Source organism: Dipodomys merriami, unplaced genomic scaffold, assembly GCF_024711535.1.
Source record: "Dipodomys merriami isolate MVZ:Mamm:240054 unplaced genomic scaffold, mDipMer1.0.p SCAF_11, whole genome shotgun sequence".
Lineage (NCBI taxonomy): Eukaryota > Metazoa > Chordata > Mammalia > Rodentia > Heteromyidae > Dipodomys > Dipodomys merriami.
Window position 1 is genome coordinate 27,262,598 of NW_027202382.1, and position 24,656 is coordinate 27,287,253.

General features: G+C 39.4%; 1 protein-coding gene and 1 pseudogene across 2 annotated transcripts in view; one reads left to right on the forward strand and one right to left on the reverse strand.

The window, feature by feature from the left end:
• Positions 1–10,513, reverse strand: part of Svep1 (sushi, von Willebrand factor type A, EGF and pentraxin domain containing 1) — a 162,338-nt gene extending 151,825 nt beyond the window's left edge. The window contains exon 1 of one of the 2 annotated variants that reach the window (XM_070011444.1): positions 9,759–10,513. In XM_070011444.1, coding sequence (XP_069867545.1) covers positions 9,759–10,313 — 555 coding nt within the window. In that variant the 5' untranslated portion in view covers positions 10,314–10,513. Of the gene's footprint in view, positions 1–9,453; positions 9,470–9,758 lie in introns of those variants that run through there. The other variant, XM_070011455.1, reaches the window with a different exon arrangement.
• A 4,797-nt stretch (positions 10,514–15,310) lies between these two features.
• On the forward strand, positions 15,311–15,703 carry LOC138816279 (small ribosomal subunit protein eS24-like; annotated as a pseudogene).
• Positions 15,704–24,656: the final 8,953 nt, after the last annotated feature.

Consider the following 24,656-nt stretch of genomic DNA (forward strand, 5'->3'; position numbering starts at 1 on the left):
GTTACTTTCACCATCTGCAGTCCCAACATGGGCTCAGTTTTACATCTTGGTCATTAACTCCTCTCCTCAGAGAGCTCAACAAGCAACAGGACCACCACTATGAGTTGTTTGCAGATTCTTCTGAGTCTGAATTCTCAAGAAGCCAGAGGGAGCAAAGAGTCTATAGAGCGGTGCCTGCCCTTCAATACATCAGTCTTCCATTGCCCGGAGACTCAATGCCACAGCACTTGGCATTTAGCAGAAAGGATTGGAATTGTTTCATTTTTAATATCCTGATGAAATGCAAAAGCATCATTTTGTATTAGAAAGCAGAGTTGGATTGTGGAAGAGAATGCTAAGTTTTCAGGAGTACTTAAGATAAAATGGAGTCAGAAAAAGGATGCTTGTACTTGAGACTAATCATTCCAGAACATGTTTCTGGATGTCCCAAAGGTATTTTTACTTTTCACTCATCTTTTCCCAATAAGATAAGAATATTTCACTTCCTAGTAAGCTATACATGCTCACTACATTTTCAAATGCAGAAGTTGATATTTCTAAATTGGTAAGTATCCTACCTATAGATGACTATTGTTAATATTTTGAAAATTTTCTGACTGGTCATTTCTTCTAGGAATGACTATATTTTATTAAATTGGACTTTTGCAATATAGACTTTTATATATGTACAGTTTTACTTAATCTAATATGGTACTTGGCCACTTCACTATAGCATTAGTCTTTGTTTGTTTTTGTCAGTCCTGGGGCTTGAACTCAGGGCCTACGCATTGTCCCTGAGTTTCAGTTTTGCCCAAGGTTAGCACTCTACCATTTGAGCTATAGCACCACTTCCGGCTTTTTCTGTTTATGTGGTGCTGAGGAATCAAACCCAGGGCTTCATGCATGCTAGGCAAGCACTAAGCCACCTTCCCAGCCCTGTGTCATTAGTTTTAAAATAATATTTTATTGATTATAATACATGTCAGCAGGGATGTGTCCTGATTTCCTGATTCTAGCTTCTGTGTGGATTAGCACCAAATACCCTTATGCAGGCCCTACCCGCCTCCCCATTCTTATTCTTCCTCTAGGAAGAGGGGCCTTCCTCAGCTGCCATTCCCTTTGTCCTTTGTCCAGAGTGAGTTTATGTGTTACAAAGGTGGCTGTCCAGTGGCTGGATTTCTGTGTCCTGTACTGCCTGTTTCTGGGCAGGTATAATAGTGTGCTTTAGAAATTGAGCATTAGGAGGCTGTGTACCCAAGCCATGTTCTCCATCATCAGGAGAAAAGGGCATCTTTGATTCCCATATAATCATTCAGATGCATTATATGAATTACATGATGGGAAGAAAGAAGTAATTTCTTGAGTTTTCCTAAGCCATTCCCACATCATTTCCAATTTTTTCCTATTCCAGCAAATACTGAAATGAGCATCTTTTTACAGGGATTTTTGTTTGTGTCTTGGTTTCTACTCTTATGAGAAATTCTTCAGTAAACAATTAATTTTAGGATTTATACTTGTATTGCACACTACAAGTTTCCATGTTACTCTGAAAACATCCAGCTAATATTCTAAATAAGGAATGCTTCAAATTAGGAATGTGTCATGTTTAGAGGAAAGAGTTTGTTAAGGGGGAAGTTCTTAAAGACGCAAATGAGTAAAGAAACAACTTGGTGAAAGACTGGCCTTGCTGAGCAGGAGGATGCTCCCTCTGATTAATGTGGGAGGGGTTCCCAAAGGTTTATAGGTGAAAGCAGTAAAGCATGAGTTCATAGCTGATAAAATTAGAATTGTATACATTTTTATCACACACATATATTTTAAAGTGCTATCTTTCAAATAAATAAAACATAATTTGCATTAGCAAAATACCCAAATGCCACAGGATGGACAATAAAACATTGAGGCTATTAGGAATTAAGAAGGAATTAAGAAGATAATGCATGAAGCTGGGTGTTGGGGGTTCACAACTGTAATCCTAGCTGAGATCTGAGGATCACGGATCAAAGAAATGTACATGAGACTCCTAAATCCAATTAATCAGCAAAAAGCCAGAAGTGGAAGTGTGGCTCAAGTAGTAGACTACCAGTTTTGTGCAAAAAGCTTGAGGCCTTGAGTCCAAGACCCAATACAATGGTAATAGAATGGAAGCAAAGGGAGAAAATTCACTGGATTTGTGTGCTCAAAATATATTTCAGACACTCTATCAGAAGCTTCTAACTGAAAAAAAATTCAATTAAATGGCATCGTTACAGTTAGTATAAATGACTTAGTCATGGAATGAGTCCTGCTAAGAACTTTCCTTACAAGCCATTCTTTCTATTCTTCTTGTTAGAAGCCAGTACTTTCCTGAATTTTAAATTATACTTGCTCACAGAATCAAGGTAGCTATCTATCATTACTTCTAAAGATAGTAATTAGAATCTGTCCCCAAGTTTGTAGCTTTCCCATTTAGTATAACTGTAAAATAACTATTTATATGTAAAAGAAATATTTATGATCTAAATCTGAAAAAAAATTCTTTTTGTCAGTCATGGGGCTTGAACTCAGGGCCTGGGTGCTGTCTCTCAGCTCTTTCGCTCAAGGATAATACTCCACCTCTTTGAGCCACAGCTCCACTTCCTTGAAAACTCTTTATTGCCCAAGTTTACATAAATTAACTGCCAATGTCTTGAATGGCACTCTGAGAAAGACAGGTAACAGGAAAGGCAAATCCATGTTTCATCCTTTCAGAAAGACTCAAAAGGAATTATGAATCTATGAAAGCTCTGCAGGGCTCATTTCCTACTGCTACCATTCATTCCACTCTAGCAATATTACTATCATGAGTTTTCCTCTCCACAGTTGGCCTCCAAGCCACAGCAAGTTATTATTTATTAGTAGACTCTTCCAGAAATACCTTCTTCATATAACCTGGGAAGATTTGGAGGACGGTCTTAAAGCATCTATGGGAAAAGTATCCAGAGAATCTCTTTCCATGTAGAGGTCTCATAAACTAAAAGATTGCTCTAGAAAATCCAAGCTGGGGTGCGGGGTGAAGGGGGGGGAGGGAGAACCATGTTTTTCGAGGAGATATTCACTCATCTTTACTAAATCGATAATAAAATAGTAGTGTAATGCAGATGTTGTCAATTCACTTTCAGTATACGTTTCTATGTGTGAGCAAATGCCACATTATATAGATACTCTTTGCTTGTGGAAAACCTGAAAAAGAAATTTCTACTGCCAATATTTAAACAGGTTGTTTGCGAACTGTAACAGTCTTTACTAAAAGAGGTATAATCTTTGGCATTTATCCTCTCCCATATGAGCAATAAAGGTCCAGAAAATAAGGGAAGACATAAGCCCATGTTTCCCCCAAAGATAACTACATGACAGTATGCCACACAGTCTCCTTAGACGGAGTGTGACTCTCTGCCTTCTCTTGTTTGGGATCTAGAATGAGTTCTCAATTATAGAAGCTCTCATTTTAGACAATGATGTAACCTGAAAAACCATTGAGCTGAATTAGAAGAAGAGATCTGGATCACTGAAGACATTCTTCATTTGCCATATCAGCTTTGAATGTTCTACTCAAGGTTAAATTGGAGGGAAAAATAAATGTGTATCGTGTTTAAGCCAATGGTACTTCAGATTTTTCTACTACATTCAGAAAAAAGGAAGATCAGAAGACAGAGTAGTAATAGCTCTCTCTCTCATAACACACACACACACACACACACACACACACACACACACACACACACACACACACACACACATGCATGACTACTTTCAGGTATATATATTCGGGTCAAATGGAAAGCCTCAAGGAATGAATATGGCCTTAAAGCCATAGTTAGGTCCTCAAATGCACACTAACTATTTAAACCTTGGAAAAGTAATTCTTTAGGAGAATAAGGAATTTAGCTCTTGACACTGCTCTACCATGGTAAGAATAAACTGGGTATGGGTAGAGATGGAAAACCAGGGACAATTCGTAAGGCTGAGATGACATTCTTTACTGCTCACTTTAACATTAAGATTAAGGGTTTAATAGCTAAAATATGGAACCAACACAGATGCCCCTCAGTAGATGAGTGGATCAAGAAAATGTGGTATCTATACACAATGGAATTCCATGCCTCCATCAGAAAGAATGACATTGCCCCATTTTTTAGGAAATGGAAAGACTTGGAAAAAATTATATTAAGTGAAGTAAGCCGGGCCCAAAGAAACATAGGTCCTGTGGTTTCCCTTATTTGCAATAACTAATATATGTCTGAGACAAGCAGAAATGGTCAGATAAGTTGATGTTAGGTGAAATGAACCCCAAGATAAGGATTCAAATGTTTTTTTTCTTTCTTGCGATTGTTTCTAATATATTTATAAGATGATTTCTTTGTTGGTTTGTATGTCCCTCCCCCATGGTATAACCCCTGTTTTCACTGTATTTGATGTTAGTATAATTTGTGGAGGGGAAGGGAAAAAACAAATTGTTTAAATAGGAATACAGGTGGACCCACTGCAACAATGAGATGTACAACAGACGTTATATTGAAAAACGAACTTTACAACTTTGGTGGGGGGGACGCACGGGGGCGGGGGGGGGGAGATGGGAAGGGATGGGAAGGGGAAACAAAGGAGGAGGCAACAATGCTTGATAAGAAATGTACTCATTATCTTGCCCATGTAATTGTAACCCCTCTATACGGTATTTTCACAATAAAAAAAAGAAAAAGAAAACATTGAAAACCTGACCCTCCCCCTCCCAAAAAAGATGAAAGGTTTAGGTGCCTCTCCTACTGTGTTGCCTTTTCTGTGAAACAGGCAAGAATCATAATATGAATATGTTGTAAATTACAAAGCAATTTACAAATTAAAAATTCAAGAATGAATATATTTTGTAATTCTACTTCATGGTCAATGTTAAGAGAATTCCCTTGAGTTTATTGCCATGTCTAGGTAATGGGTGAAGAGATTTCCTACACTTTAACCAGGTAGCGTTCTGGCAGCTGGGAACAGGAACATCATATGTCTAAGCATTCAGTGTGTTTCAACCAAACATAATATGATACTGGAAGACAATAATAAGCATCTTTGAGAGTTGCAGTTGGTACACAATCTTATTATATATAATGGCATCCTACATGCAAAGAGTAACCCAACTAGTAAACTAGTAAACTAGGTTCAGTAAAAGTAGAATTCAGTGTTTGACAATTACTTGCTCACTCTCTTCCAATTAAGAATTTTCTTACTTTTTGTTGACTGGGAGCTGTAAATGAGATCAGTATCTACTTCTCTATGTTGGGGATTCATTCATTCATGCATGCATTCATTTATTCCATTCTATTTACACTTCTAATATTTTAGTGAGATTACATAAGAGGTTACTACACAATGAGAATTGTTTAAACAGAATGATGTAAATTCTAGCAAAGTGGATGAAACCTGTTGAAATGATTTTAAGGAGGAGTAAGAAGGAGTGATGAAGGGGCATTTGATGGGGTATGTTATACACATACGGAAATGCAACAAAGAACTCTTGTGCAAATATTATATGCTATTTTTTTAAAAAGCTTAAGAAGCACAAAAGAGAAAATATTGGAATATTTAGGAATATATCCTTTCAGCCCCAAGAAAGAACTTAGCCTCTGCAATAGAGATTGATTCTTGACACAAAAACCATGCTTTAAGACAAGGTCAGCTGAAAATGCTGCCCACTATAAGACATTACCCACACCAACAGAAAACAGTCTTTCCTTATTCCTTCAGCTCCAGGGCCAGCGGAACCCACTGCAAAATGGATAAAGACTATTAAGGCATAATAGTCCTAATTTTCTTCATTGAGGGTTTTTTTGTTTTGTTTTGTTTTGTTTTGTTTTGTCAGTTGTGGGGCCTGAACTCTGGGCCTGGGTGCTGTCCAAGGCAAGCACTCTACCACTTAGCTGTCTTCCCAGCCCTTCATTGAGATTTTAATGCAGTAGAATAACATATGCTTGTAGATTTTCTTAGGAAATGTATGAATAGATTCTTTCTTCCATAAGGCTGCGAGAGAATATTACTGTCTAGATAAAAGGGTGGAATGGATGACGCCTTTTCCTTGAGCTACAAAATTCTTGCCTATCTGTTCTCAACCCTGGCTATTTAAAGGTTGGATTTGGGGACAAAATAACACAATCCCCACTGAAGATCACATTTCTGGAAATCTGGAACAATAAGGAAAACAATTCCCCCTCCTAAGACACTTCATGTTTTCTTCCCAGATAATTAGCAAGACTAAAATGGGAAGGAGGAGATCTAATATTATTCTGTTGGATGTCAAATGCCTAGGATACAGATGGCTTGGCATTGCTAGTAAGACCAATCAAAAATATGTAATTTAGGAGAAGCTATTTATACATACAAGGTAGGAAGAAAAAGAAGAAAGAAACCGCTGAAGAGCCTCTCCTTCCCTTTGTAGAAAGTTTTCATGTGATTAAATTCAAAGTATGAAATCTCTCTCCCATATGATTGATTGTATTTTTCAAAGGGTCAATACTATCAACAAAATGTATTGCTCTGATCTTTGAGAGTTTGATGAGCGTTAGCAGGAAGTGTGTGGACAGGATCAAAGCGCATAGTATACAAGCATGAAAATGTCACATTGAAACCTATAATTTTATACAATTAATGAAGAAAAGAGTGAAGAAAAGATGAATCAAAGAGACTAGGAATAGAGCAGTAGGCATGATTGGCACTAGCCTCCAGTATAGCTACATGGGGAGGTAAGGCCGGAGGAACCCCTGGACTCAGAAGTTCAAGGCTAGCCTGGTCAATGCAGTAAGAATCTCTGGCTCAGAAAAAAAACAAAAACCGAGATCCAGACACAAAAATTAATAACATTTTGACACATCAAAAATAACTGTCTAAAATATAATTTAAAAGGTGACATTCATGAGTAGTTATATTGAAAAAAGACAAGTTTAAATTTGAAAATGGCCATGCAATGCTTAAATTCCAAAGATCTAACAACTTTATTGGTGGATACCAAACAAACTGACGGCCATACCATATTGTTGAATTGGCAGAACCATTATAAAAATATAATAGTTGCCGATGTGCTCAATATTTTCTTTTTTTTTTTTTTTTTTTTTTTGTCGGTTGTGGGGCTTGAACTCTGGGCCTGGACGTTGTTCCTCAGCTCTTCAGCTCAAGGCAAGCGCTCTACCACTTGAGCTACAGCGCAACTTCCTCAATATTTTCTGCATAAAATCAAAATACCTACTGATTTCATTTGGAATATGTGAACATGAATATAAAATTGATATTAAGCTATAACTAGGAAAGGTTGATCAAGTAAGAATAGATAAAAAGAGGAGAGAATGTGCAGGGCCACTAGTTTAAATATGCTATAAAATCAGTAGAGTTGAATCATGAGCAAAGCTTAAAAATAAGGTGGAAATAGCCAGGTGCTCTTGGCTTACACCGGTAATCTGAAGATCACAGTTTGAAGCCAGCCCAGGCAGGAAAGTCCATGAGATTCTTATCCCCAGTTCATCACCAGAAAACCAGAAGTAGAGCTGTGGCTCATAGTGATAGAGCACCTAGAGCAGAAAAGCTCAGGGACAGTGCCTAGACCCTGAGTTCAAGCCCCATGATTTATGAATAATAATAATAATAACAACAATAATGTGGAACCCAGGAGACCAAATACCATTGACACTTACTATGTGGTGAAAGGGGCACTCAATACAACTGGAAAAGGATAAACAGCTGTCAAACAACTGGCCCTGGGATCAATGACACATCAATTACTATCTAAGACAAAAAATTTAGACATATTTGTCATGCCAGACCTCAAAAAAGAAGTCCCAAATAAAGTACAATTTAAAATGGAGAACTATTTTTCTAGTTGTGGAAGTATCTCTAGGGATGGAAGAAAAATATAGGCTCTTCAGAGCAGTGTTTGATAGATTTGAGCAAATAAAAATTTAAATCTTTCACTTAATAATGACACTGCCATCAACCAAAGTAAAATGCAATGAGCTAGGGGGAAAAAATCATATGCTGTGTCTACCAAAAACAGTTCCTGTTCTTACTACATAAACAAGAAGCTTTCATTAATTATCACTCATAGCAAACAAATATGACTGTAATGGAAAAAGGGCAAAATGTATAACCAGGTAATTAGCAAAAGACAAAATATAACTGTCCAGATAATGTAGCAGCAAGTATGCATCCCCAAAATATAATCCCACCATTCACATATCAAATTATCAAAAATACTAAGAATAACTATACTATTTTTCTGAGCATGTAATGCAAACTTGCTGTTTTGAAAAAATGTAAATTTATACAATTCCATCAGGGAAGAAAGGACATTCTCTATCAAGAAGTTAAATAGGGGTTGGGCTGAGAGCATAGCTCAGTGGTAGAGTATTTGCCTACTAGGTATGAGGCCCTGAGTTCAAAGCCTAGTACTGCTTGCTCTCCCCCACCAAAAAAAAAAAGTTTACAAGTTTCATACCTTTTAATCCAAAATGCAGAAAACCTTCCTAAAGAACTAATTAGAATGGTCTATTACTATTTAGTCATGATATAACAAATGAAAAACGGGCTATAAAACATCTGGATAGCAACTTGGTTGAATTATGTATGAACACCCATGCTGGACAGATGCTCAGCCCAATATAAACAACGGCATTGTAAGGGTGAGGGAGTTAGTGTGGTTTTCTTTTCCTCTTTTCTTTTCTTCTTTTTTTGTTTTTGTTTCATGAGTTCTACAAACGTTGACTTGCTATTATGTGGCATCAATGTGTTACTTTGTAATCAGAAAAAGTGATGCAAAAAGTAGCCAGATATGATGACTCACACCTATAATCCCAGTTACTTGGGCAGTAGAGATGGGAAAGATGGAGGCGATCGAAGACCTCCGTGGTTGATACTCCATTGTTGATACTCCATTTCAACAAACAAGCCAAACATGCTAGTGCACATGTGTAGTCCCAGCTAGGCAAAGAGGTATAGGTAGGAGCATCATCATCCAGGCCAGTCCCTGAAACCTTCTACGAAAAAATAACTAAAACAACAACCAAGGCTGGGTATGGTTCAAGCAGTAGATACACACACCTCCACACACACTGAAACAGAGACTGAGAGACAGAGACAGAGATAAACACAGAGAGATAAAGGGAGAGACCCAGAGAGAACGCGCACAGACAGACATCCAGGGAGACAGACAGGCAGAGAGACAGAGACAGGCAGGCGGAAAGGGATGAGAAAGAAATCTGTAAATTTGTCCAGCATCCAAAACTGACCTCTTCCAGATGCTCAAATATTATTCCTAAAAGGCTCAGAGAGCACAATTAAGCATATGCACTTCCTGTTGCAAGCATAAAGCGCCACTAATAAACAAATAATAACACAACAACGACAATAATCCTATAATCACTTAGGGGCATGCTCTGTTCCCTCCCTCCAGGCCCCACCTTTGCTCGCATTTTCTCAGCTGCTCACCTGTGCATCTGGGCTGGCTTACTCCTACCAGTCTACCTGTGTGTTGCGCGTTAGAGGGCCTCCTGATCAGAGAGCTTCCAGGGGGACCACTGAGGCCCGTGCCATCCAGTCCTAGCAATTCAACCTTCTTGACCCCCCTTCCCCGGGATCCCACCACAATGGGCTGGGGGGGGCGACTGCGGACTTAGATTTAGTGCGAGGCATTAGTTAGGGGGTGACCTGGGCACTCTGCGCCTTGGCGATGGAAGCGCGCGTGGGGTCCCCGGGGCGGCGGGGGGCGGTGGGGGGGGGTGCGGGCGCCTTACCGCGGCTTGCTGGAAGGCGCCCTTGGTGTAGGTGCCGCCGCCGCGGTAGGGGATGGCCGGGAGCTCGCGGCTGAGCAGCGCGCACTTGTGCTGGTGCGGGCGGCGGGCGGAGATGTAATCCACGCGCGCCACCACGTTGTTCTTGGAGGCGAAGGTCACGACGGCCACGCGCGTGGCCGTGGGCACCACCGGGAAGTCGGACAGCAGCTTGCGCACGAACTTGAGCTCGTTGAGGAAGTTGAGGCGGCCCACGCTGGACGACTCGTCCACCAGGAAGACGAGCTCCAGCCGCCCGCTGCGCTCCCGCAGGCGCCGCACGCGGCTCCGGAACGCCTGGCCCAGGCGCTCCACTTTGCTCTCGGCCGGCTCGTCCTCGCCGGGCGCGGCGGGGGGCGCGGGGGGCACCGCCGGCCACCGACCCGGGGATCCGGGCACCGCCGCCTCCGGGAAGAAGCGGAAGCTGAAATTACGCGACGGGGACAGCTGCTGAAAGGTCGTCCAGCCCGAAACCAGGGCCAGACCCCAGCAACAAAAGGCCAGGCGCGGCCACCACATCGCGCCGGGGACCCTGGCGGGGGAGGCGGGCGCGCGCAGAGCCGGGCCGCGGGGCAGTGGCCACGCGTCTCGGCGCCCTTTCAGATCTGACACAGGGGACACAATCCAGACTCCTCTGGCTGGCTGCTCGGGGACTCCGGGCGGGACTGGCGCGCGATCGACCCCTCTCGATCCTCTCTCTTTCTTCTCCTCCTCCTCCTCTCTCCCTGACGCCTAATAAAATGTTTGAAGGAAAAGGCACCACCGTCCAAGAAGATTCTCCTGCGGCGTCCCTCCTTCGCTCCCGCCCTCCCTCCTCTCTCTGTCTCTCCCTCTCCACTGTCCTCGCCCCTATCTCTGCCTCTATCTCTCCTCCCCCCCTCCCCCCGCCTGCTCCTTCTCCTCTCAAGAGCCAGCCAAAGACTGGGAGATTCCTTGACTCCAGAGCCCCGCGTCTGTCAACAACCGCTCAGCAAGCACACCAGCGCCGAGCCCTGATTCATCCCATGTGTCTGGCAGAAGTTGCAGAGGAATTCACTGGAGATGGATCCAGATACCAAGAGTGCCACAGTAATTGGAAACACTTTGTAGAAGAAAACACACACACACACACACACACACACACACACACACACACACACACACACACACACAGACTGGAGGGGATGGTGTTGAAAGCATCCTTTGAAAACTGGTTACTCATCTAGTGTGATTTTTTTCCTGCCCTTCAGTGCTTCTCCCAACCCCACCAAATAGATATGTGTGGATCTTTTCCCTGCAGGGATTTCTGCACGAAAGTGCGAGTGTGCATGCAGATCCCTGACTCCCCTGTAGGCTGCAGTCACACCTCTATGCCTTCCAGAGAGAGGATTGGGCAAACTGGGTCATTCATTCATGCATTGATCTATTCATCGATTTGGTCATTCTTTCCCTCACGAACAAAATTGTTGAGTCCTCAATATGAGCCGGATTCATGAGTTATGCTAGGCAGCAAGAACACGAGGAGAACCAAAATCCAATCATGGATCTGGTCCTTGAGAACATTTATATGATAACAAGTAACATAAGCATCAACCAGATATTCACACAAGAACAAGACATCAATCATCTATGTGTATCTTCACTTAGATCATCTATATCTTATCTAGATCATGTCTCTATGTGTGCATATGTGTGTGTGCATAATACAGGATTGCACAAGAAATTTGTCATTTACTCTGAAAGAGAGCTTAGATAAACAGTCTTGACCTTGGCCAAAGTGAGGCCAAGGATGTGAAGTCTATCCTAAATCCCCATCCTTTAATCCATTTCAACAGGTAAGATCCACCTGGTGTTAGCTCTACTTAGAAACACCAGCCCTAAAAGGGTGCATGTGTACAGAAGACCCACATTGCAAGAGATGGTAGTTACCAGCTAGGAGACAGGAGTCCTGTGAAGGTGTTATATAAACCACTTACACAGAGTCAACTCCAATACTTGGCTCTATTTCAGTGTGTATGTCATGATGGAACTCAGGGCCCTCAAAGTTTCTTAGTCTCTCTGTGGAATATTTAACTCCATTTATATTTAACAAATACTTTCATGACAGACATCTTCAGCTCTAGCCTTGGGTTTGCTTGAGGTGAAATCTTAGACCTGCTATTTACTAGCTAGTTATATGAGTTCTCTCATTTGAAAACATGGTATGATAACATGGACTAACATAACGATTAAATCATAAAAAGGAAAGCTCTTAGGAGAAGACTATAAAAACAGCACATATTTGGTAAATGTCAGTTGTTGTTATTAATACCTTTCATCATGAATGCTCTCCAAATTCTTCATTTTCGAACAATATTATTGACCATCTATGTTGTATTAGCATGTTAGATACTGGGGATTGAAAAGTAAATGAGACTCCATTCCAGTCCCCTAGAAATTCAGAGTATATCAGAAGAAAACACAGAACTTCAAGTTAATTACAAAAATGATAGGATGATTGCAAGATATAAAAAAAAGACAGCTAGAAGTAAGAAAATTTTAGATCATCCCCAAAGTGAGCAAAGATCTCATTTGAGCTGAAATTTTGGAAAATGGACAGTTTGTCTAAATTTTGTCTACTCCGTATCATTTAAAACACATCACTAAGACCTGTCATTTCAGGATTTTAATGCATAAGGCAGACTGACAGTAGTATGCACGTTCAATGACATCCAACTTATCCTTTAAAAAGTTGTTTTTTAGCCAAAGTAACTACAGAAAGGAAGGGTAGTGAGCAGTTTCTCAAAGCCTTAGAAGAAGAAATCAGAGTAGCACATGCCTGAAACTCCGCCACTTAGTGACTGAGAAAAATGCACATCAGAATAACTTGGGTCTTCCAATGTCTTGCACTTGTGCTTCTCATTGCTTTCTCTTAGTCTCTTCTTCAGGAAGATCCTTCCCCATAAACTCGCATTAAAAAAAATTAACAGACTAGATAGAGGTGTGGCTCAAGTGGTAGAGCACCAGCCATGAGCAAGAAATCTGAGTAAAAACATGAGACCTTGAGTTCAAGTCCCAGTACACACACACACACACACACACACACACACACACACACACACACACACACACACTAACAAAACCCAACCCTAACTATCCAAAGGAGGCCTACTGTAGAGTAGGCATGGGTCATCTGTCCATCCCTTAACCCAGCACTGTGATTATGGGGACAACTGTCATCACTGTCCCAACTTTGGTCAAGTGCTCACTACGGCAGGGATCTTCTTACCTTCCTCCCTTCCCCCAGCTGCCACACACATACATCTAGTTTTTCCTTCTAGAGTCCCGGAGTTTCCACTAGGCATACACTTTCTTAGGGTCAAGACTATGTTTTCCAGCCTCTCCTGCAGCTTAATATGGAATGGAACCAGATTCTTGTGGCAGCTTCCAGAAAACCACTTTAATACAGAGCTGCTATTTTTTTAAAAAATCCATTGTCTCTTCCTTTCATCTTTTCCCATCTGTCTAGAATATGAGGGTAGCAGAATTCCAGTAGTTATCTTGGCTAGGTACATATTATTTGGGGATGGGGGAGTATGGCTCCTGTAGACTCAGTGGACTAGAATAATCCGATGACCGGTGGAAAATGTTCAGATATCTTTCTGCTGTAAATCTAAGAGAGGTATTATCCCCCATACAGGCCACTCAATGCTTTTTCTAAATAGAACTATTCAGGGAATCCATGATGGAAAAGTTGAGACACTGGAAACAATTAAGAACAATGTTGTGAATTTGGTTATACTAGATGTAGATAAAAAGGTTTAAGATGCTCATCATCATGCCAAATGCCCTATTTATTCTTACATGATTATCCCATTTTATAGGAAAAATAAAACCAATAGAAGGTAGCCATATATATGAACAGATAAATGATGTCTTGTATTCCCTTTCCACCCAGGAAATATTCAAATGTGTCTAGCAATACAGGTGTTTAACCCAGGTTGTCCAGCAATGTCTGTGAATATTTTCACCACTTCTTGCATTTAAATCTCTGATGAATAGCCTGAAATCACATGGTCTCTCATTTCCACTGAATAGAATTGAGGTTTTTGACAAACTCCAGAGGAAGTGATGGGGAGGGGCAGGGGAGAGACTTATTATCTGGCACTATCTCCTTGTCCTTGCTGCTGTCATGAGAACTATCTGAAGTGGGAAGTAAGGAAACACAAAGACAAAGGAACAAACAAGAGGGCTGTCTTCCACTCTGTCATTCTCACTCTCCATGCTAGAACTTAACTGCCCCTTTGGGGCTCTCACTCTCTGTCTCTGTCTCTGCCACTGTCTCTTCGGTACCAAAGCCTACTTTCAAGCTATGCCAAATTAATTCTGAGTATTCCAGAGGGAATTAGAAATGGTAAACACACTGCTGAACAGTGATAATTTGAATTCTGGCCGTCTTCACCAAACCACCTGCTACTATTAATCTTTTAGTTCTCTTTTGCAGAGCCCCATGCAGTCCACACAGGTTTTCTTGTATTCTTAATTACATATATGAACATTTTACTCTAACTTGCTATGCATTTTAGAGAACTGATGCTTAGACTCTTTTCTGTACACTAGTTTATACTTTTTACTGGATAATTTATTTTGTATTCCTTTAAGTTGAGTCTTTTGTTCATTTATTTTTCACTTACTCCATTCTATTAAAGAGAGCTTTTACAAGTATAGCCTTCTTGCTTAGCAGAGTTTTAGTTATATCTTATGTGTAGCATTATAATTTTTAAACAATCTATAATTAGTTTTATTTTCCTCTTTGGCCTAGAAAGTACTGAAATGTTGATTTATTTGTTTTTATGTGTTAATGTGTTTTGTTAACCTGTTTTTATTTTGTTCTTAAGATAATGACACTGAAACTAGAAAGAAGACTCTCCAGGGCTGGGAAAGTGGCTCAATGGTAGAGCGCTTGTCTTGCATGCCTGAGGCCCTGGGTTCGATTCCTCAGCACCACATAAGCAAAAAGAAAAAAAAGCTGGAAGTAGCGCTATGGCTCAAGTGGTAGAGCGCTAGCCTTGAGCTGAAGAGCTGAGGGACAGCGCCCAGACCCAGAGTTCAGGCCCCACAACCGGACCCTCCAAAAAAAAAAAGACTCTCCACATCTTCTGTCTTATTGGAATTTCTCATGCCCTCAAACATAACATACTAAAATGTGCCGTTTTACTCAGAAAAAATAAGCATATTTGGTGGTAGGATATAACTCTCCTATCTTATAAATCAATTTTATGATATACATTTGCTAATGTTGTATATTTTGTATTCAATGTAATCTATTCCATTTGTGTGTGATGAAAAATGTTGCAATCTGTTTTACCCAGTTTTGACAATTAGCATTTCCAGGATTTGCTTTTTTTTTTTTTACATTTCAAAGTTCATAAGTTACATATTTGCTGTGAACAAAGATTTGATAATAGTGTCACTTCACAATGGCAACAGCCTCTAATTAGTCTTTATTCCTTCAATATATTCATTCATTGAGCATACTCACCTGAGCCTGTCTGAAGGTCTGCCGCCATCATGAATGACACAGTAACTATCTGTACCAGGAAGTTCATGACCAACTGACTACTTCAGAGGAAGCAGATGGTCACTGATGTCCTTCACCCTGGAAATTCGGGAAAAAAACTTGCTAAAATGTACAAGACCACACCTGATGTCATCTTTGTATTTGGATTCACAACTCATTTTGGTGGGGGCGAAACAACTGGCTTTGGCATGCTTTATGATTCTTTGGATTATGCAAAGAAAAATGAGCCCAAACACAGACTTGCAAGATACGGTCTGTATGAAAAGAAAAGACTTCAAGGAAACAGCAAAAGGAATGCAAAAGCAGAATGAAGAACGTCAGAGGGACTGCGAAGGCCAATGCTGGAGCTGGCAAGAAGCCAAAGGACTAAAGATCCTGCAGAGACAGGGGCCTGAGTGATGACGACTTCTATATGAAGGGATTCATAAACTGTAAAAACCTTTAAAAAAACATACTCATCTGAATTTACCTGTGTCTAGATGGTACCTCCATTATCATCACTATCACCATCATCAGTATTACTATTTTGAATTTGCTTGACATTTCAGATTCTTATTCTTATCCCTTTTTCTCTGTTTTTTTTCCTTTCTTCCTCCTCCTCCTACTTCTTCCTCTTTTTGTTAGCCGTGGGGCCTGAACTCTGGGCCTGGGAGCTGTCCCTCAGCTCTTCAGCTCAAGGCTAGGACTCTACCACTTGAGCCACAGTGCCACTTCCAGCTTATTCTGCTTATGTGGTGCTGAGGAATCGAAACCAGGGCTTCATACATGCAAGGCAAGCACTCTACCACTGAGCCACCTTCCCAGCCCTGTCTGTCTGCTTTTAAAATGTGTTAGACCAATGCATCTGCATAAGTTGTAACCAACAACTTTACTTTGTGTCCTCTTTTCTATGTTTTTCTCTTGTTATAAGCTTTGAGCACAGAATTTATGAGTGTCAAAATCCCTAATAGCTAGTGTCTCAATGAAGTTTTTATGAACAAAAACAAATGATATAAATCTACATTAAATAAAAAATCACGATTTTAATTAAAAACAGGATCACACTTTACCCTTGTCTTAAGGATTATCTCATCTTCACCCTAGCTATCCAATGGGCATTCCTGCACCAGACCGTGCAGCTACTGTGCCTGCCACTCAATTTCTCCTATATGTTTGGACAATTCAGTTCAGATTTTAAATAATAAATCAAGTTGTCAACTACTCCAAACATTTTTTCTGTCATCCTAAAGAACTGAATACAGAATTTTTCTGTGCTAAGAAAATACTCCACCTCTGAGCTACATCCTCAACCCAACTACCCATATCCTAATTCATTCTGTCCATTAAAGTTAGGATACTATCTAATTTGTTCTGCTTACTTACTCTCTTCTCATTGTAAGCTATTTGTCCTATCTCAGATAGGAGAGGGCTATAAAAAAGAATCTTGATCCTCTAAACACATTATTCAAAGTTTCTGTCTCCTGCTGAGATGGAAGAGCTTCATATCTGCTAATTAATATTTTTGTTTTCCACTGAGCAGAATAGGAGTATTCTGGAAGGAAAAAAAAGTCCCTTTATAATCTACACATTTCAGTCTTCTAAAAGTTTAGATTTCAGATATTATTCTCCTGTACCCATATATGCATAAAATGCTGAATATATATGCATATAAATGATTTATCATGTTGTTTCCCATCTAAAATAATACAACCCTTTCCGGGCAGCAGTGGCTCATGGCTGTAATTCTAGCTACTCAGGAGGATGAGATATGAAGATTGTGGTTCAAAGCCAGCCCAGGCATGAAAGTCGATGAGACTCTTTATCTCCAATAAACCATCCAGAAAACCAGAAGTGGCACTGTGGCTCAAGTGGTAGAGCACTTTCCTTGAGCTGAAGAGCTGAAGGACAGTGCCCAAGCCCAGAGTTCAAGCCTCACGACAGACAAAAGAAAACAAAATAAAATAAAATAATACAACCCATTTGTCAATCACAAAAAATATTTAATGATGTTTAGGACAGAAGATTTTAAATGACATATTGAAAAAAATCAACCTAAGGTGTTGAACTGATGTTATTGCTTACAATTTTCAATTGTCATGCCACATAGGAACATATGCATCAAAATTATTACAAAACCAAGCAAAGAGCTGGGCAGGCAGACAAGAAAGCCTCTGATGTTTTACTTTTCTTCAGTCAGAGTAGGAGAAATTCAAGTACCTAGAGGTGTTGGGATCCCTTTTTCAGCAAGTGGAAGCTAGCTCGTCTCAACACCAAAACACTGTAAGTACCTTAGCACTCTAATAGCAATAGCCCATGTAAGGTTTCTCGTGGCTTTCCACTTTTCTGGGTTCCTAGAGTCACCCACATTCTTCAGATAGAACAGAGGAGAAGGCCTCCCGTGACTGACTTCTTTTCCTTGGGAGTTGGTACTCTTTCCTTTCAGGAAGTCAAATGTGTCAAAATGCAACCAGAATTCCTATACACAGGTTCAGTCAGATCTTAAAGAAATTCTGGATCTATCTGCAAAAGTATTACGAAATCCCTTAAGATTTGTGTTTTCTATCTTGTGAATGTGATTCTTTCAGGCTGGAAGGACTTGGTTAACAATGGGAAGATTATCCATGAAGGAATAAGATCATCCAATTTCCATTGTAATGAATGTAGCAACATGGCAAAAATCATATTGACCACCACTCTCTCCCTTTCCTTCACTTTCAAAAGTGAGTCCAAATGTTGGGAAATGTTTAGAAGAGTGTTCCTGGGTTACCATTTCTTATTCTGTTCTTCCTTATGCCTCTGCCAGAGTGGCCAATCTGAGAAGTGCATGGGCTGTGATCATTTTGGAAAGACAGAAGTTGAATATGCCTCATGAATATTTCACATTCAATAGGTCATTTTCAATTTTACTACACTTGTTCTTCTTTAGAAACAGATGAGTTAGCTGGACTTGAGACTAGAGAGAAGGAGTAAAGCTAATTGAGCAATGTAAGGGTGAGGGTTTTTGTTTGGTCTTCAACATATTAGGGTATGAAGCTGAGGTTCATGGTACTTTTTTACAGAGACCACCTCATGCTTCCCCTGGCCAGGACTTGATACAGGAATATACTAAAATCCTTGTGACAATGTAGCAAAAAAAAAAAAAAAAAAGAAAACACAGGTGACTTCCATGGCACTACATTGTGCTTTGTCAGCCTTGCACCAAGATCAAGGCTTCTTCTTGCTCAGAGATCCAAAAGAGGAAAAAGATGGAGTAAAACAACCCAAGGAAGTGAGTATGGGAGGGAAAGAACAAAAGGACATCTTCATCATTTCAGCTTTGGCAAGATGTCAGCCAGTCTGGGCTGATGGTTCAGAATCCACTTCCTGTCAAGCTTGGACACGTAAGATAAGTTCCCACATCCCAGAGGACAAAATCTAGCTTCCATGCTGCTCAGCTTCCCCTAGCCAATGCTGGCATTTAAAACACTTGGGTCCCTAAAAGGAAATCAACAGTAGTACCACTACCAGACAAGAAAAAACAACAACAAATTAACCCTCCTTTCTTTTATATGCGAGGCTATTCTTAGATACTTGAAAACCTCATTTCTCTTTTAATTCTATGCTAGACCCAGGTTTCTTCACACCATAAACTTCAACAGTGTGTGAATTTTTCTTCCTTTAAAACAAATAAGTACATCTCATGACTGCCCTTCCCTCACAATCTGTTCATCTTCTGATCTTTCCATATACTTCGCCAGCACATCTGGAGCAGGGGGTTTTCTCAGCACTTTCCAAGCCTATGTCCTCAGGGGGCCACAGAAAGGCAGAATTATTCCTTTCATGTGTTCCTGTGCTTCCAAGAGGGACACTAAAGATGAATCATAAAAGGAAAAAAGTGCCTAAGAAAGAGTTCAGGTAATCCAGCTACTCCTATGGATCATATCTTTGTCCTCCAGCCCCCCAAACAAGTTTTCAATTCTAGGGGCACAGAGATTTACCTTCAGTGTCCTTTAAACAAATGCCAATACCTGGACCCCATCCCAGACAAACTAAGTAAGAATCTCTGGAGTGTTTTGCTTGTTCAGTTTTCAACTTCCCAAATTCATTGAGAACCACTGCCCTAATGCGACATCGCAAAGTGGTTCTCTTTGGTAATATATAAAATTCTACCTTCTTAAAGAAAAACAAGATGTTCAACATTTTAGGAGTGGTAGGGATAGTACTGGGGCTTGAACTCAGCAGGGTCTAGTACTAGGTAAGTGATCTATCACATAAATCATGCCTAATTACTTTTTGCTTTTAGCTTGCTTTTGAGGTAGGATATCTTGCTTTTTCCTAGGGAGCCAAAGAATGTGATCCTCCTAACTTCACCTCCTAAGTGCCTATGATTACAGGCATATACTATCACACACAGTTACACTATTTTGAGTTTCCCTACACATCTCTAATTCTCCATTAGAGGTAAGAACATGTATCATCCTGAAAACCAGAATATTTAAGAATGTGTATACACAAACACATGCACATCACTTGAATAATGTGTATGTGTATGGGATAAGTAAAATAACTAGGGAATGTTGCTTCAGCCATTGAAATTAGAGAAAAATTAGTAAGTTGTTTGTCTTTCAAACCAGCTTCATTGTAAATAAAGAATAGCCACTCTAATGAAGTTAATAGAGTAAGTGTGTTGACATTTTGGCAATAACAAAATGGTACAATAACCCTAGGTAGCTCTAGGGTTGAAGAACATTAAAGGATAAAAATTAAAACTATATGTCATAATCTTTGTTACTCAATTTCAAACTTTTTATTATTTCTTCTTTTATCTCCCCTTTTCTTGCTCTAGGGAGAAGCTGAATGATTGTTCTTTGTGAAGTAAGATCCTGAACAAATTTTATGAGCACAAGTCTCATGAGATTCTAAATGTGAAGGTTCTTTTTTGATGCTCAGATGAGGCATGTGATCTTTGAGAACTTCATTTTAATGTAAACTATAATCTCTTTTCTAAAGAAGTAGATTCAACAGCCAACATCACGCAAAATAATGAAAAACTGAAACCATTTCCTCTAAAATTAGAAACATGTCAAGGATGCCCACACTCTCTGCTCCTATCCGATATTTTACTACAATTTTTTTTGTCAGAGTAATAAGGCAAATGAATGATACAAAAAGAGATCCAAATAGGGAGGGAAGAAATCAAACTATCCCTACTTGCAGATGACATGATCCTGTATCTACAGATACAGGATCTCTATCCCCAAACTCAGAGATGACAAACTTCTGTAGCAAAGCAGCAGGATATAAAATCAACACACAAAACTAGTAGCTTTTCTGTATGTCAACAATGATCAGATAGAGAAGGAAATTAGGAGAACAATTTTGTTGCATTAGCCTCAAAAGTCCCAAACAAAACTAGGAATAAACCTAACCTAAGTAGGATTCCAGAGGCTTAGAAAATAGAAGAAAGAATGGACAAACAGGACTGCACACAAAATAGGAAATAGTCACTAAACTAAAAAGACAGCTTTGGTTTAGTTGCCAGCACAGGACCTTAATGACCCAAAGAATAGTTACTATTGCTATTAGTATTATTTTAAATTATTGTTGTCATTCCTGGCTTATGTTTGATGAAATTTCAGAAACTGATTCCAGAAGAGCAGAGTCTGATATAATTATAAAGAATACACTTCACCTTAGTGAAAAAGATGGCTTAACAAACATACTTAGGGTGATAAATTAAGAAAAAAATACAAGGTTAGATTGTTAATAGACTTAGAGATAAATATAAGGAAATTAAGTCATACAAAAGCCAGAATATGTAGATAAGATCATAAGAAAGAGAAGAATGTTATAAACATTCAAAGAAATACATCACCAAAGGAAAAGAATATTTCTTTATATACATAGAAATTTGTGTTACTATTGTTTGGACCATATACAAATTAATCATTTTTATAAGAAAATGCATAAACAAATTCAAATAACAGATTTGGAAAATAGCAGGAAATAATCTTATTATTCTTATATAAAGCCCTGGTATAAGTCCATAGTAGCAAGAGAATTGAAAATATAGACAATATTACAAAAGCAACTCTTAGAAGAGTAAATTGAGTTAGACATTAAGCATATGAAAACACATTCAACCACACTTATAATTATGGAAATATGTATTATAACCAAAACAAGAAATTTCTTGTTTGCATTTCATGTTGGCACAAACCAATGAATATATCTTCAGCCCTGGAACTAGCTAAGGCTGGGGTTACAAAACATATGTAAATGCATGCTTTCTTTCTACATTGAGGTTAAACATTAGGAATTTGTGTTAGCATTTGGTGCTGCTGTTCCTGGTTAAGCATTAGGAATTTATGTTAGCATTTGGTGCTGCTGTTCCCACATGTGGTCTTGTATTCCTTGTCAAAAAAAAAAAAAAAGTACCAGGTCAACACTTCTAATCAATCAATGTCAGCAAGTCCTACAGATGAAATCTGCCTTCCATTTCAGGGCTAAAACTTGATGGAAGTTGAGCTGTTCTTCATGGTTAACTTTACAGGTTGTGATTCAATACTATGGTTTGTTTTGTTTTGTTTAAAAGCCATGAGACTGATGCTACTAGCTCACGTCTGTAATCTTAGCTACTCAGGAGGCTATGATCTGAGGATTGAAGTTCAAAGCCAGTCCAAGAAGAAAGTCCATAAGGATCTTATCTCCAGTTAATTGCTGTACATGGTACTGTGACTCCAGTAGTGGAATATTACCCCTGTGCATAAAAGCTAAAGGACAGCTCCCAGGCCCTGAGTTCAAGCCCCAGCACTAGCAGAGGAGGGGGGAGGGAAAGCTATAATACTGACTACATCCTTTAGTTAGGAATCTTTTCAAAGAGATATGCTTTCCTTTGAAAAATACACATTTACTATGAGGCGGCAATGTACAGTACTAACAAAAGTTGAATGCTAGAAACACTGAAAACAAACAACAGATAAGAGAATGATTAGATAAAATGTGTTCAAAGAATATTTTCACAGTATGTTTACATTTTCAAAAATATTTAATGTCATAAAAATGTTCTATACCTTTTATTACCAGGGGAGAAAGATATACACTTATATGAGTTTAAAAATATGAATGTACAAGTAGTTTTCTCATCCTCAAAGATGAAAATAAAGAGAAATTCATTTTATAAAAAGAATAAATCATGTGGGTCTACAAGGAAGCTAGGAAGGCTGAGCATTGGCAGGGAGGAGACAAGGCATTTTCTTACAGACATCAGGCCATGAAGATAGATTATCACATTGCTTGCTACAAGTCCCTTATAGTTCCAGAAAGATGGTGGTTTATGAACTTTTGAAAATGGTGAGTGGCTTCAGTTTGTTCTTTTTAATATGTAATTTTTAAAAAGCATTTTTAGAAGACAGATGAGAGCAGAGCCAAATATGGAGAGTGGTCCTGATGTGCAAGAGTTTGAATTTCAATTAGTTTGGAGGTTATGCTGTTAATAAGGTGATCCGTGATGCTAACCCTTCAGTGACAAAACACCTCGGAAAATTTTTCTATTAAAAATGGGATATTAGGGCAGGCAAATGCAGAGAGGAATGGTAGGCGAATGTAGTCATGATAATCAATGCATATATGTGAAAATGGATCCAGGTAAATTGACAGGATGGGTACAGTGGGAAGAGGTGGGATGAAATTGATCAAGATGTATTGTAGTCATAAAACTGACATGTTAACTTAAAAGCTCTGTGAACAACTGATTTTAAAAATTAGAAAGTAAATGGGCTAGGAAGGTGGCTCGGTGGTAGAGTGCTTGCCTTGCATCCCTGAGGCCCTGGGTTTGATTCCTCAGCACCACATAAGCAAAAAGAAAAAAGCTGGAAGTGGTGCTGTGGCTCAAGTGGTAGAGCACTAGCCTTGAGCTGAAGAGCTGAGGGACAGTGCCCAGGCCCAGAGTTCAAGGCCCCACAACCGGACCCCCCCAAAAAAATTAGAAAGTAAATGAAATAAAAATGGAATATGAATTCAAAAAATATTAATGTAGCTGGGCATCAGTGGCTCATGCCTACTAAGGAGGCTGAGATCTGAGGATTGTGGTTCAAAGCCAGCCTAAGTAGGAAAGTCCATGAGATTCTTATGTCCAATAAACTACTCAGAAAAAGCCAGAAGTAGCACTATGGCTCAAGTGGTAGAGTGCTAGCCTTGAGTACAAAGAGGCTCAGGGATAGTGCTCAGGCCCTGAGTTCAAGTACCAGAACTAGCAAAAAAAAAGTATGAATGCAATTGTGAAAATGGCAATATTGCTCCAAACAATTTACAAATACAATGCAATCTCCATCAAGATCCTAACAACATTCTTCAAAGAGATAAAGGAATCCAAAAATTCATAAGGAGTAATAAAAGACCCAAATAGCAAAAACAATCTTTAGCAAGAGTAACAATGCTGGAAGAATATCAATACCAAACTTCAAACTCTATTACAAAGCCATAGAAATAAAAACAACTTGGTCCTGGTGCAAGAATAGGTCTGAGGACCAATGGAACAGAAGACCCAAAAATGAACTCACAGACCCATATCCATCTAATACTTGATAAGGTAGCCAAAAATACAGGTTGGAAAAAAGACAGGATCTTCAACAAATGGTGCTGGCAAAATTGGCTACAAACGTGCAAAAAAATAGAAGCTAGATCCTTATATATCACTCTGAACCAGAATCAATTCTAAATAGATCAGAGACCTCAATGTAAGGCCAGGTACCATGAGCATATTACAGGAAGGAGTAGGGGATACACTAGGGCTCCTACGCCCTAGTGTTTACTTAGGAGGACCAAATCCTCCTAAGTAGAGATCTAGAATCACAACAAATCAAAGAAAGAATGGATAAATAGGATTTCATCTGACAGAAGAGTTTCTGCATGGCAAAGGACAGCTAACAATATAGAAAGCCCACAGAATGGGAGATTTTTTACCAGCTATGCATCAGACATGGGCCTTATATCTAAAATGTACTTAGAGCTCTAAACAACAATAAACCCTCAAAGAAACAACAACCCAATTTAAAAAAATGGATTAAGGACTTAACAAGAGACTTTTCCAAAGAGTAAGAATGGCCAATAGACACATGAAGAAATTTTCAATATCTCTGGTCATAAAAGAAATGCAAATCAAAACAACATTGAGATTGAGAAAACTAACAATAACAGGTGCTGGTGGGGATGTGGCCAAAAGGGAATTCTATTACACTGTTTGTAGGAATGTCAATTTATTCAATCACTCTGGAAAGCAGAGTATGAACACTAAACATAGAGCTTCCCTATGACCCAGAAATTCCACTCCTGGACATTTATGCAATAGACCACAAACAAGGCCA